This window comes from Pagrus pagrus, assembly GCF_965226575.1.
Source record: "Pagrus pagrus genome assembly, chromosome: 8".
NCBI lineage: Eukaryota > Metazoa > Chordata > Actinopteri > Spariformes > Sparidae > Pagrus > Pagrus pagrus.
This window is the reverse complement of record NC_140192.1, coordinates 435,647-449,974: the sequence shown is the minus strand read 5'-3', so window position 1 is coordinate 449,974 and position 14,328 is coordinate 435,647. Positions and strand designations below refer to the sequence as shown.

At 44.6% G+C, this 14,328-nt stretch overlaps 2 protein-coding genes across 2 annotated transcripts; both read left to right on the top strand.

Annotated features, from left to right (window-relative positions):
* The first annotated feature begins 412 nt into the window (after nt 1–412).
* Nucleotides 413–7,834, top strand: cfap77 (cilia and flagella associated protein 77). The gene is made up of 7 exons (XM_084359650.1): nt 413–638; nt 4,190–4,263; nt 5,075–5,174; nt 6,473–6,710; nt 6,791–6,896; nt 7,063–7,164; nt 7,635–7,834. Exons 2-7 carry the CDS (start codon nt 4,201–4,203, stop codon nt 7,755–7,757), a joined length of 732 nt encoding a protein of 243 aa, XP_084215776.1. The 5' UTR covers nt 413–638; nt 4,190–4,200; the 3' UTR covers nt 7,758–7,834.
* Nucleotides 7,835–7,922: 88 nt separating this feature from the next.
* On the top strand, nt 7,923–13,903 carry barhl1a (BarH-like homeobox 1a). Its single transcript, XM_084359649.1, has 4 exons — nt 7,923–8,363; nt 10,568–11,016; nt 12,700–12,904; nt 13,371–13,903. The coding sequence occupies exons 2-4, from the start codon at nt 10,629–10,631 to the stop codon at nt 13,570–13,572; spliced, it is 795 nt and encodes a 264-aa protein (XP_084215775.1). The 5' UTR covers nt 7,923–8,363; nt 10,568–10,628; the 3' UTR covers nt 13,573–13,903.
* The last annotated feature ends 425 nt before the right edge of the window (nt 13,904–14,328 follow it).

Sequence of the window (14,328 nt, the reverse complement as noted above, 5' to 3'; positions counted from 1 at the left end):
GTTTACACTGAAAGTAGCTTCTTGTTAAGGAAATTCCTCTGGAAATAAACTCTGATTACAACCGACAACTCTGTCTATAATTTACACTTTTTAATCTAGAATCAAATGAGAAAGTGTCTTCAGGAGACATCAAGTCAATAATTAGGATAATAGATCAATTATTATGTTATAATATAATATAATAATATAATGATAAAACATTATCAGAACATCCACATTTGGCCAACATTTTTGTTTGTGTTTTGTTTTTAGGTAAGTAATGATTCATTTAAAAAATATTCATCCTCTTTGTCCCACAACACAGGAAACTGTTCCGTGTATGTCCTCTTCTAACTCCTGCTTTTCATTGACCCCACAGTCCCTGAATGCAGCAGCGCTGTCTGCTGCCCCCTGCAGGCCTGCAGCTGTTCAGCACGCTGCTCTGTGACACGAAACACGTCATCAGGCTAATGATCAGAATGAAAACATCACAGCACGACATGTCGTGAGTCTGTTCGGGGGGAAGTGACGTCACGTGTCAGCCTGTTATGTTTTAAACAAACAAACTTCTTTTAAAAAATCTGAAGACTTCCGGTTCCTGCTGCAGTTTAGCGTCCTGTTTCCATAGCAACGTAGCAGCGGAGGACACGCAAACACAGGTGAGCTTAACTGATCAGTTCGACCTGATCGATTATATGACGTGTTTATCAGCAGCAGTATTACTACATGTATCAGTACTGCAGTGCTGACCCAGCCCGCTCAGCTGGAGGTGAACAGAACCTGCTGCGGTTACTGCTGTTGACCGCGGCAGCAGCGGGCTGATAACCTCAAAGACTCAGGCATCATTCAATAAGTACGAAATCAGTTGCTTATTAATACCTGAACATGAATACATTATTAACTTCATTAAGTTAAAGAATGAACTAATCAAATGCATTGATAAACTTTCTCAATTATTAAATTATTAAACCCACTCGTGTAAAGAAATCATGCGTGATGCTTAAATGTTTAACATAATTCAAACTGATGCGTTTAACTCATTTTAAATACTTCAACGATTGAAATATGTTCCAAACTTGATATTTATGTTCAAGGTCTATATTCAAATCAGATCATGTTTCTCTGAATCAGATGGTCTGTTCGAGTTTAATCAATGAAAGGGAATAAAGATAAATCCTAAAATGTGCCACCAGAGCCGCTATATTAATATTAAACACTATATTTTAAATGCACGAGGCTTAAAGGATCAATACACACAACATTTCAATCTCTCATTCACTAACTTACAGTTAGCAGTACTACATGTAGCAGTACTACATGTATCAGTACTACATGTATCAGTAGCAGTACTACATGTATCAGTACTACATGTAGCAGTACTACATGTATCAGTACTACATGTATCAGTACTACATGTATCAGTAGCAGTACTACATGTATCAGTACTACATGTATCAGTACTACATGTATCAGTAGCAGTACTACATGTATCAGTACTACATGTATCAGTACTATACATATCAGTATCAGTACTACATGTATCAGTACTACATGTATCAGTAGCAGTACTACATGTATCAGTACTATATATATCAGTATCAGTACTACATGTATCAGTACTACATGTATCAGTACTACATGTATCAGTATCAGTACTACATGTATCAGTACTACATGTAGCAGTACTACATGTATCAGTGCTACATGTATCAGTCCTACATGTATCAGTACTACATGTAGCAGTACTACATGTATCAGTAGCAGTACTACATGTATCAGTACTACATGTATCAGTAGCAGTACTACATGTATCAGTACTATATATATCAGTATCAGTACTACATGTATCAGTACTACATGTATCAGTGCTACATGTATCAGTCCTACATGTATCAGTACTATATATATCAGTATCAGTACTACATGTATCAGTACTACATGTATCAGTGCTACATGTATCAGTACTACATGTATCAGTAGCAGTACTACATGTATCAGTACTACATGTATCAGTGCTACACGTATCAGTAGCAGTACTACATGTATCAGTGCTACACGTATCAGTAGCAGTACTACATGTATCAGTACTACATGTATCAGTGCTACACGTATCAATAGCAGTACTACATGTATCAGTACTACATGTATCAGTGCTACACGTATCAGTAGCAGTACTACATGTATCAGTGCTACATGTATCAGTAGCAGTACTACATGTATCAGTACTACATGTATCAGTAGCAGTACTACATGTATCAGTACTACATGTATCAGTGCTACACGTATCAGTAGCAGTACTACATGTATCAGTACTACATGTATCAGTAGCAGTACTACATGTATCAGTACTACATGTATCAGTGCTACACGTATTATTAGCAGTACTACATGTATCAGTACTACATGTATCAGTACTACATGTATCAGTAGCAGTACTACATGTATCAGTACTACATGTATCAGTAGCAGTACTACATGTATCAGTACTACATGTATCAGTGCTACACGTATCATTAGCAGTACTACATGTATCAGTACTACATGTATCAGTACTACATGTATCAGTACTACATGTATCATTAGCAGTACTACATGTATCAGTACTACATGTATCAGTGCTACACGTATCATTAGCAGTACTACATGTATCAGTACTACATGTATCAGTGCTACATGTATCAGTACTACATGTATCATTAGCAGTACTACATGTATCAGTACTACATGTATCATTAGCAGTACTACATGTATCAGTACTACATGTATCAGTGCTACACGTATCATTAGCAGTACTACATGTATCAGTACTACATGTATCAGTACTACATGTATCATTAGCAGTACTACATGTATCAGTACTACATGTATCATTAGCAGTACTACATGTATCAGTACTACATGTATCAGTGCTACACGTATCATTAGCAGTACTACATGTATCAGTACTACATGTATCAGTACTACATGTATCAGTAGCAGTACTACATGTATCAGTACTACATGTATCAGTACTACATGTATCAGTAGCAGTACTACATGTATCAGTACTACATGTATCAGTACTACATGTATCATTAGCAGTACTACATGTATCAGTACTACATGTATCATTAGCAGTACTACATGTATCAGTACTACATGTATCATTAGCAGTACTACATGTATCAGTACTACATGTATCAGTGCTACACGTATCATTAGCAGTACTACATGTATCAGTACTACATGTATCAGTACTACATGTATCAGTAGCAGTACTACATGTAGCAGTACTACATGTATCAGTACTACATGTATCAGTGCTACACGTATCATTAGCAGTACTACATGTATCAGTACTACATGTATCAGTAGCAGTACTACATGTATCAGTACTACATGTATCAGTAGCAGTACTACATGTATCAGTACTACATGTATCAGTAGCAGTACTACATGTATCAGTACTACATGTATCAGTACTACATGTATCAGTAGCAGTACTACATGTATCAGTACTACATGTATCAGTACTACATGTATCAGTAGCAGTACTACATGTATCAGTACTACATGTATCAGTACTACATGTATCAGTAGCAGTACTACATGTATCAGTACTACATGTATCAGTACTACATGTATCAGTAGCAGTACTACATGTATCAGTACTACATGTATCAGTACTACATGTATCAGTAGCAGTACTACATGTATCAGTACTACATGTATCAGTAGCAGTACTACATGTATCAGTACTACATGTATCAGTAGCAGTACTACATGTATCAGTACTACATGTATCAGTACTACATGTATCAGTAGCAGTACTACATGTATCAGTACTACATGTATCAGTACTACATGTATCAGTAGCAGTACTACATGTATCAGTACTACATGTATCAGTACTACATGTATCAGTAGCAGTACTACATGTATCAGTACTACATGTATCAGTACTACATGTATCAGTAGCAGTACTACATGTATCAGTACTACATGTATCAGTACTACATGTATCAGTAGCAGTACTACATGTATCAGTACTACATGTATCAGTACTACATGTATCAGTAGCAGTACTACATGTATCAGTACTACATGTATCAGTAGCAGTACTACATGTATCAGTACTACATGTATCAGTACTACATGTATCAGTAGCAGTACTACATGTATCAGTACTACATGTATCAGTACTACATGTGTCAATCTTCATCTTCATCAGTCACAGGAAACATGTCATCACCAAGAGTGGGCGTGGTCAGAGAGTCCATGCTGACCGATCCGCTGCTGATCAAGGTGAACGAGACCCTGCACACACACACACACACACACACACACACACACATACACACACACACACACACACACACACACACACACACACACAGGTCACACTGAGTTACTGTAAACAAGCAAAACAATGTACACATACTGTAGGGATTTTATTGTGAAGGAGCAGGAGGGATTTTATTGTGAAGGAGCTGCAGTTTTGTTTCAGACTGTAATTAACATAAAAACTACAATGATTTCAAAATAAGCAAGATATATTTCATTCGATCTAACAAACAAACAAACAAACAAACATCTCATCCATCACTTCCTTTACCCAGCTGTGAGCGATGACATCACAGTTTGTGACATCATCCTGATGAACAGCAGGTGGCAGCAGAGACAACGACTGTGAGGAGCTGCTTCAGACGTCAGATGGTCCGAACACAGTCCAGGACAGAGAGGAGGGGCCCGGGGCAGATGATGACCCGTCGGGCCCCTCCTCTCTCTGTACTGTGGGTCTGAGCCGGGTCAGGGGTCAGAGGTCAGAGTAATTCAAATCCAAACAGACGAGCTCATAGTTGAGCTGGTGTCCTGATGTGTTTTCAGTCGGTACATGATGATCTCTGTCTCGTTATGTAATTAAAAACACTTTAATGACCTCCGGCTGTGTTCAGGCCCGGCTCTACCCACTGTGACATCATCACTGTGTGCAGATGTAGTTCTACCTGATGGTGCATTCAAGGACACTGACTGAAGCCATGACACAGTGACGTCATCCTGTTGCTTGTGACAGCTGAGGTCCTTGAACACACCACATCATGTGTCCCTCCTGTAGGCTCCTCTGGGTCAGACCCGGTCTAGAGGTCTGCTCGGTCCTGGTCCAGATTTCACTTTCGGAACCAGCAGCAGCTTAAGAGACGGAGGCGTGGCCGAGGGTAAGCACTGTAGCATTAGCATGTAGCATTAGCATGTGATGTTCTCACAGGTCACTATTACACTTTTTACTCCATTACATGTGTCTGACAGCTTTAGTTACTAGTTACTTATCTTGTAGTGGAGTATTAGTACTTTTACTGCAGTAAAGTACCTGAGTACCATTCAGCATGTATCAGCTGCAGACTGCTAACAGTAGCATCAACATGTGGAGTGACATATTGTTCACTACTGTCAGTAAACACATCAACAACGTGTGTGTGTGTGTGTGTGTGTGTGTGTGTGTGTGTGCCTGTGTGAGGTGTAGCAGCGGTCAGCTGTCACAGTGTGTTTGCATGAAGGAAACATGCCTTCAGGCAACAATCACTGCTGTCACTCACACACACACACACACACACACACTAACCACAGGTCTGGTGTGTGTGTGTGTGTGTGTGTGTGTGTGTGTGTGTGTGTGTGTGCTCTCATGTGTTTTTCAGTTTCATGGTTTTCTTCAGTTGATCTGTTGGTTCGTTTCTGTTCTGAAGCGTACGGACCTCTAAGATGGTCTGCATCAGGTTTGGATCAGAACAGATCTGGATCAGGTCTGTTTACTGCCTCTAAAGTCCAAACTAGGCTGGAGCAGCAGGGTTCAGTGGTTCTGCTCCACAGATCTGAAACAACTCGGTCTGAAAGCTCAGAACTGAGAGTTATTTAAGAAACATTTTGTTTCATTTGTATAAAACTTCAACAATCAATAAATCAATAAATCAAATGATCTCACAGGTTAAAGAAAAGTATCGGTCACTGCTTCAGGCTTCTAATAAGCTCATCCAGTGGCAGATGTACTGCTAAAGCTAGTAGCGCTATAGCACAAGAATATCAGAGAAAGTGCAGCTGAAGTTTCCCAATGCTAACATGCTAGATAGCAGTGATAGCAGCGATGCTAACAGTCATCATGTTGGTTGGTTACAGTCGTGCTGATAATGTTCAGGGTCTTCTTACATGTGAGTGACACGTCAGGCAGTTGATACAGTTAGCGTTGATGCTAACGATGTGCTCCGTTCACTGTATACAGCCTCTGAGCTGGTCGTTCAGCAGCTAGCACAGTTAGCACAAAGCTAACAGCCTCTGAGCCGGTCGTTCAGCAGCTAACACAGTTAGCACAAAGCTAACAGCCTCTGAGCCGGTCGTTCAGCAGCAGTGACAGTTAGAGAGAGACTCAGGCATACAGCGACTACAACTCCCACAGAGTTGAGTGTTGAGCAGTGGGAATGCTGGGAGATGTAGTTCCTGATCTGTATCTGTGTTGTGGTGTCAGTTTTGTCCAGTTGGAGTGTTCAGTCCAGACGTGGAGACTCTGCTCATCCCGTCCCTCCGGACTTCGTGTCTCTCAACCGGGACGCGGTGCGGTCCGGTCTGGTGACATCCAAAGAGCTGAGTCAGTACCGGGCTCAGAGGGGCAGGACCAGGAGCCAAAAGCCCGCCCCCAGACGACAGGAGGGCGGGGCTTCACTGAGCCCAGCGGTGCCTGACATCACGTTTGGAGTCACAACCAGGTGAGAGGAACACCCACAGAGCGGATTATTGATCATTGATTGATGGTGATTGATGACACACAGACCGATGTCTCCATCAGGCCGGCGTCTCCGCTGGCAGACCTGCTCTCTCATCAGTACGCTCACCGCTGGATCGACGAACAACTGAGCAGGAATCAAACCAGCAACCACAGCCAGCTGCAGAGGGTGAGAGAGAGAGAGGGAGTGAAGCTCGAACGCCCACAGCTGATCACTGTGTGTGTGTGTGTGTGTTAATAATGTTGTAGGGACACAAACTCACATTTTGGGGGCTTTGTGTGTGTGTGTGTGTGTGTGTGTGTGCGTGCGTGTGTGTGTGTGTGTGTGTGTGCAGATCAAACCGGGCTGTATTCCTGACACCAGAACCAGCCTGTTGAGGAGGAGCCGACCTCTGCCCGTCACACACACTCCGCTCAGACTGCCTCAGTTCTCTCAGGTACAAACACCTGGTCTCTGTATTAAAGGAACAGTTCACCCAGTCGGTCCACACTGACTGAACTAGACTTCCTATTTTTGGGTGAACTGCTCCTTTAAAGCTGCATCAATGTATAATATAATATAATATAATGTGTCGAAACAGTGAATCATATGACTGTGTGACGTAAAGTGTCTCTGTCTCTGCAGCTCTGTGGAGCTTTTTAGCCTCTTTTAGCTCCTTGTTTATGTTTTTGCGATACATTTCCTGTCTGGTTCAGTCTCAGTATTTTCAGAATAAAAGCTGTAAAAAGTCTGTGAAGTCTCCAAACAGCAGACGGACAGAGACAGAGAGGACGGACCGCTTCTCCTTCATCTCCCTGTCTTCATTCTCTGTCTGTCTGTGTGATGTCACACTGAGGACAACATCAACAAAACAAACAAACAAACAAACAAACACATGACCTCCTCCTCTCTCCTCCTCCTCCTCAGGTTCCTCCTGCTCTGGACACCTTCAGGAGTCCGGAGGCTCGTCTCCGGGCGCTCAGGGCTCATCAGTCGGACTCGGTGTCCAGGAGAGGCGCTCAGGGTCTGGGGACGCACAGTCTGGACTGACGAGACGAGGAGGACACACCGAAACAGACTCACAACATGAAAACATTGATACAAATAAACATGAAACAGTGTGTGTACCCTGTGTGTTGTGTTGTAGTTTCCACTGAGACTCGTCACATGGTGGTTCTTCTCTATGCTGATGATGCTGCGATCTGCTGTTCTGTTCTTCCTCAGCAGCAGAACCCGTCAGAACTTTACCAGCAGAACTACTCATCAGCTTCATTCAACACCCTGTTTGGTCACCCAGCCTGGGAACATCAGCCACTGATGAAGACCAAAACATGGGGTTTGATGAAGCTGAGCTCTCCTGGGAAAGTACACGTCTCATGCAGCTGCTGAGGTTGAAGGTTTGAATCCTGAAGAAAACCACAAGAAGTTCTTCACTTCAGAAGCTCTTCAGAAGTTCTGTGACTGAAGTCTAAAAGTCCCCGGTGAGGACGTCACCTGGTCGTCAACACTTGGACTCTGGCTGCACTGCAGACTTTTGGAGACGTTTCTGCTCAGATAGCAGAAAAGGAGATTTAGCCTGAGCTAAAGCTAGCAGTCTATGTAGCTCACCGCTAGGTAGCTAACTGAGGACACACCTCTGAGGATACACCTGGACAGGTACAGTCTGTTTATCATCATCAACACACAACCACACACACACACACACACACACACACACACACACAGCTGGGGGAGGAGCTCTTAATAAATCTTGGCATGAATGTGTTGCCAAAGCAAAGATTACAGAAAAAATAATACATAGATAATTAATAATTAATAATAATAAAAAATAAATACATAAAAAGAAGAAAGGAAAGTGTGTGTGTGTTGATGTTGGTGATATATATGATATATACAATAAATAAATAAATGAATAATTAAGACAGAAACACTTAAAGGAACAGTTCACCCTAAAACGAAATCCAGTCATTATGGACTCCCCCTCCTGCTGATGAGAAGTCCGGTGTAGTTTTCTCTTCCTCAAAGTGCAGCTGGAGACCCGCGGGGTTCCCTCCTGCAGCAATAGTCCATATAACGAGCGTATATGGTGTCCGAGACGAAAAGGTCCATAAAACTCCACAAAAACTTTGTAATATTCCTCCATACTGCTCGTCCGCTGCAATCCAAGTGTCCTGAAGTGGCGACATCCAGAATTTACTCCAAACGACGTCATTTAGTACATTTTTACAGCCTGAACAGTCGCTATGCTGTGTTGCCTGGAGGCGCTCGAGTCTCCCTCGCACCGCTCGCACTACGGAAGCCGGCCAGACAACGAGAACTCTCGGAGGTACACGCCGGTATTTACATCCAGCTGTGAGCCACCGAGCGACACAAACACAAGAGGGAGAGTGTTATCATAGCTTTGTCTTCGTGTGTTTATGCAGGTCTGGTACAAAGGGGGACATTTGAAAATATGTTTGTTTCCTTCATAGTTACTGAAGTCTGGCTCTCCACCAGTTCTGGCATTAAGATCGCCACATATTAAGACTGAGCCTAAACTTGGGTAGAAGGAAATTTCCTTCTGGAGTTCCTCAAAAACCTCCTCTGCATAATAGGGGGAGTTTGAGGGTGGAATCTATATATATATATACATATATATATATATATGTATATATATATAGATTGCACATAGACAGACATCTCTGTTGTTTTCTAGAATATTTGAGTGAATTTTAATCCAAATGTGATTTGTACCTTTTTTAACTGGTGAGCTGTGATCTTTATATTCTCCTTCGTACCACCTGAGTCTCTGCCACTCAGGGTTTAATGACTTCTCTATGATCGGTAGATTGATTTTGGTTTTGATTCCAAGTTTCATTCAATATTATTATATCGACATTTCTAACATTTTTCAGAAAGTCAGGGTTTCAAACCGAAAACTGAAGAGAATAAACTCTGAATGTTCCAGCTGAGTGAAAGGTTCTGTTTCTTTACCTCAACAGAACCTCTCCCTCTCTCTCCCTCCCCCTCCCTCTCCCTCTCTCTCCCTCCCCCCTCCCTCTCCCTCACTCTCTCTCTCCCTCTCTCTCTCCCTCCCCCTCCCTCTCCCTCACTCTCTCTCTCCCTCTCTCTCTCCCTCCCCCCTCCCTCTCTCTCTCCCTCTCTCCCTCCCCCCTCCCTCTCTCTCCCTCCCCCCTCCCTCTCTCCCTCACTCTCCCTCTCTCTCTCCCTCCCCCCTCCCTCTCTCTCTCTCCCCCTCTCTCTCTCTCCCCCCCTCTCTCCCTCCCTCCCTCCCTCTCTCTCTCTCTCTCTCCCTCCCTCCCCCTCTCTCTCCCCCTCCCTCTCTCTCTCTCCCTCCCCCTCTCTCTCTCCCCCTCCCTCCCTCCCCCTCTCTCCCTCCCCCCTCCCTCTCTCTCCCTCCCCCCTCCCTCTCTCCCTCACTCTCCCTCTCTCTCTCCCTCCCCCCTCCCTCTCTCCCTCTCTCTCTCTCCCCCTCCCTCTCTCTCTCCCTCCCCCTCTCTCTCTCCCCCTCTCTCTCTCTCTCTCCCTCTCTCTCTCCCTCCCCCTCTCTCTCCCTCCCTCCCTCTCTCTCTCTCCCTCCCCCTCTCTCTCTCCCCCTCTCTCTCTCTCTCTCTCCCTCTCTCTCTCTCCCTCCCCCTCTCTCTCTCCCCCTCTCTCTCTCTGTCTCTCCCTCTCTCTCTCCCTCTCTCTCTCCTGATATCAGCAGCTGATCGATGTGATCAGTTTTCCACCCGGATCAATAACCATCACTCAGTCAAACTGTTTTGGGGGATTTTCTTGTTTTATCTTTAAATCATCACATTATATTAAAATGATGTCAGAGTCAAACTAATAGTTGAAGTGTGACGTCATATCTCCAGCTGTTGGACCGATGTCTCTCCTCGTCCTCTGACCGAACAGACTCACCTGAGTCCGGCTGAGATGGAGCTTTCTGTCCCCGGCTGCTCCAGGTTCCGCATCGACTCGCTGCTCTCCCTCAGGCCGCCCGGCGCGCTCCTCTCCCGGGCGGACCCTCCGGAGCTCAGCCCGGCCAGCAGCAGCGGCTGCTCGGCGCCTCCTTCCCCAAACAGAGAGCGCGTTCCCCGGCTGGAGTCCGCTCTGCTGCCCGCTCACCTGCAGCCGCTCCAGCCCCGCAGCGTCAGCTCCTCCTTCCTCATCCGGGACATCTTAGCGGACTGTCGGCCCTACTCTGACCCGGGACAGGTCTACTCTGACCCGGGACAGCCTGAGCTGGAACCCGAGCCGTTCCAGTCCGGACCGGATGAAGACTACCAGGATAAAAGCTCGTCTTCAGACAGCGAGTCCAGAGGTACAGATCACAAATATACATTATTATTAATAATAATAATAATAATAATAATAATAATAATAAGAGTTGAATCTGGTTCAAAGTGACTGACAGGAGAAAATAAAAAGTCCGAAATTCATTTAATCATTTATTTACATTTAAAACAGAAACAATAATAATCTGTTACATAAATATTAAATCGTTTCATCAACGGACTCTTTTTTTTAAGCAGAACACAATAAAACCAGTTTCATTGAGATCTGTTCAGAAATTTTTTTTAAAAACACGGCGTCACCTGATCAATAACAATATAATAAATAAATATAAGTAATAATGAGACGAACAGATTATTATATTTAATATGAAGCAGTTTAAATTAATTTAATGTTTCACGAGGCGCGTTGAAAGAATCAGTGACGGTTTGTGTCTGATCATTTATTATTGTTATTATTCAAACTAACAACAACAACAATAATAATAATTATCATAATTATAAACGGACGTGTTTGAGCATCAGTTCATCTCAGAGCTGAACATTAAAATGAGGAGTTGTTCAATGTGAATAACGTGTTTTATTTAAATCTTTAATAACTGAAATGTTTAAAAACATTTATTTTGATTTAATTCACTGATGTGTTTTAATACGGAGGTGAATCAAACATGTGGAGCTGCTCATTAATTATTGATCAGAAAATGTCATAATTACATTCAGCCTGACATTAATTCATTTAATTAAAAATTATTAATCATAAACAAGAATTATAATAAAAAATCATCGCCTTTAAAATTCAGAGCTGACCTGCAGCTTCACACAGCTGCGATCGATACGTCTGATCAGATCATCAATACGTCTGATCAGATCATCAATACGTCTGATCAGGTCATCAATACGTCTGATCAGATCATCAATACGTCTGATCAGGTCATCAATACGTCTGATCAGTCGTTTGTTTTTAAAAGCTTTTTATTAACAAAATAAAAAGTTTGGATGTGAAGAGACAGAAATCAAACAGCTGACGTGACGATGAATTAATAATGAGGTCACATGCTGATGAACGTCATGTGACCTCTGACCTCTGACCTCACTTCCTGTTGTCTCCTTACATCAAAGTCAATTACTAATAATTTACTGGAGTCAAATCTAGTAAATTATTATTTCATCAATTATTAATTAAAACAGTCCAGGACTAGATCAGACCACCGGGGTCCTGTGAGGTCCGGGGCCCGTGAGGTCCGGGGTCCGTGAGGTCCGGGGTCCGTGAGGTCCGGGGCCCTGTGAGGTCCAGGGCCCTGTGAGGTCTGGGGTCCGTGAGGTCCGGGGCCCTGTGAGGTCTGGGGTCCGTGAGGTCCGGGGCCCTGTGAGGTCCGGGGCCCGTGAGGTCCGGGGCCCGTGAGGTCCGGGGTCCTGTGAGGTCCGGGGCCCGTGAGGTCCGGGGCCCGTGAGGTCCGGGGTCCTGTGAGGTCCGGGGCCCTGTGAGGTCCAGGGCCCTGTGAGGTCCAGGGCCCTGTGAGGTCTGGGGCCCGTGAGGTCCGGGGCCCGTCTAACTCGTCATGCCAGATTATTAAATCTGTGATGTGTTTTTTGCTCACTGGACAAACTGTCCGTCCTTGAGAGCAGAAGAAAGATTCAAGGACTTTCCAGGAACTTCACATATCAGGCTTTGACCAATCAGCTGACAGGTCTGATGTGATGTCATGTCTCAGTGCAGGGCGGGGCTTCGGACCCGGCGGCGGCGACTCGTCTGAAGAAACCTCGTAAAGCTCGGACGGCGTTCAGCGACCAGCAGCTGTCGAGGCTGGAGAGAAGCTTCCACCAGCAGAAGTACCTGAGTGTCCAGGACCGCATGGAGCTGGCTGCCTCCCTGCAGCTCAGCGACACCCAGGTCAAGACCTGGTACCAGAACCGCAGGTACGCATGGACCGCACTGACACTCTGACCCGTCTGTCTGTCTCTGACCCGTCTGTCTCTGACCTGTCTGTGTGGACAGACACATGTGAGACATCTCCAGATGAATAATGAACGCTGTGATCAATAATTCAGCCGTGTGTTCTGTAATTAATGATCAATAATTAATGCAGAAACAAATCTGGAGCTTTTAGTGCAGAGTGACGGAGCGGACATCTTTTATTTATTGATTTATTTTTATTGTCCTCAGAGTCCTGCGCTCTGATTGGCTGAATGAATCATCACATTGAACAACACGTTTGAAAACAGAAAACATTTTGTATTTAATCTCATTTTTAAAATAATAATTACTAATAAATGATGTTGTGTTATTTCAGGGTGTTGTCACCATGAACAGTTGTTGTTGTTGTTGTTTGTGTTGTCGTGAACGTATGGATGTAAACACAAACAGCGCTGTGTGTCTCCTCAGGACCAAGTGGAAGCGTCAGTCAGCTGTGGGTCTGGAGCTTCTGGCTGAAGCCGGCAGGATGTTCCTGCCCTCACACTACCTGTACCCTCCGGCCCCGCCCACACTGGACCTGTACCTGTACAGAGGCCACGCCCCCAACCCCCACCCGGCCCCGCCCTTGCTGCCCCGTGTCCTGACCCACACCGACCCACAGCTCCGCTGACGGCAGCTCACTGAGACGACTTCCGATCATCGTCTGAACCGAACAGAACCGAGGAGCTGAAACGTTTCCATCGTCTCCGGTCCGAGCCGAGTTCCTGGAGTAAAGCTGCTGTCTGCTCAGGACCATCAGGGCTGAAGGTTTGATTGGTGGAGCAGCTGTGATGTCACATGACACAGTGAGGAAACTGTGGAGCCGTCATGGCGGAGACGATTCAGAGGATCAGAAGATTTCTCAGCAATGAAACAACAAAACTGAACTTTCATAATAAAAGTGATGTCATCATGTTCGTGTCTGAGACTCTGAGGACAGACTGCCTGTCTCACTGTCTCACTGTCTCACTGTCTGCTCACATTTCACCTTTTTAAATTTACAATAAATAAACAAACAGTTGATGGAGTCTCTCTCTGTTCTGGTTCTGGTTCTGGTGCAGTTTGATGGGAACCAGACTGACTTCATGAGTCTGTCTGGTTCACGGCTCCACACGGCTAGTTTGTTCCTGGTGAGGGTTCTGACTCTGGTGAGGGTTCTGACCCTGGTGAGGGTTCTGACTCTGGTGAGGGTTCTGACTCTGGTGAGGGTTCTGACCCTGGTGAGGGTTCTGACTCTGGTGAGGGTTCTGATCCTGGTGAGGGTTCTGACTCTGGTGAGAGTTCTGATCCTGGTGAGGGTTCGATCCTGGTGAGGGTTCTGACCCTGGTGAGGGTTCTGATCCTGGTGAGGGTTCGATCCTGGTGAGGGTTCTGACTCTGGTGAGAG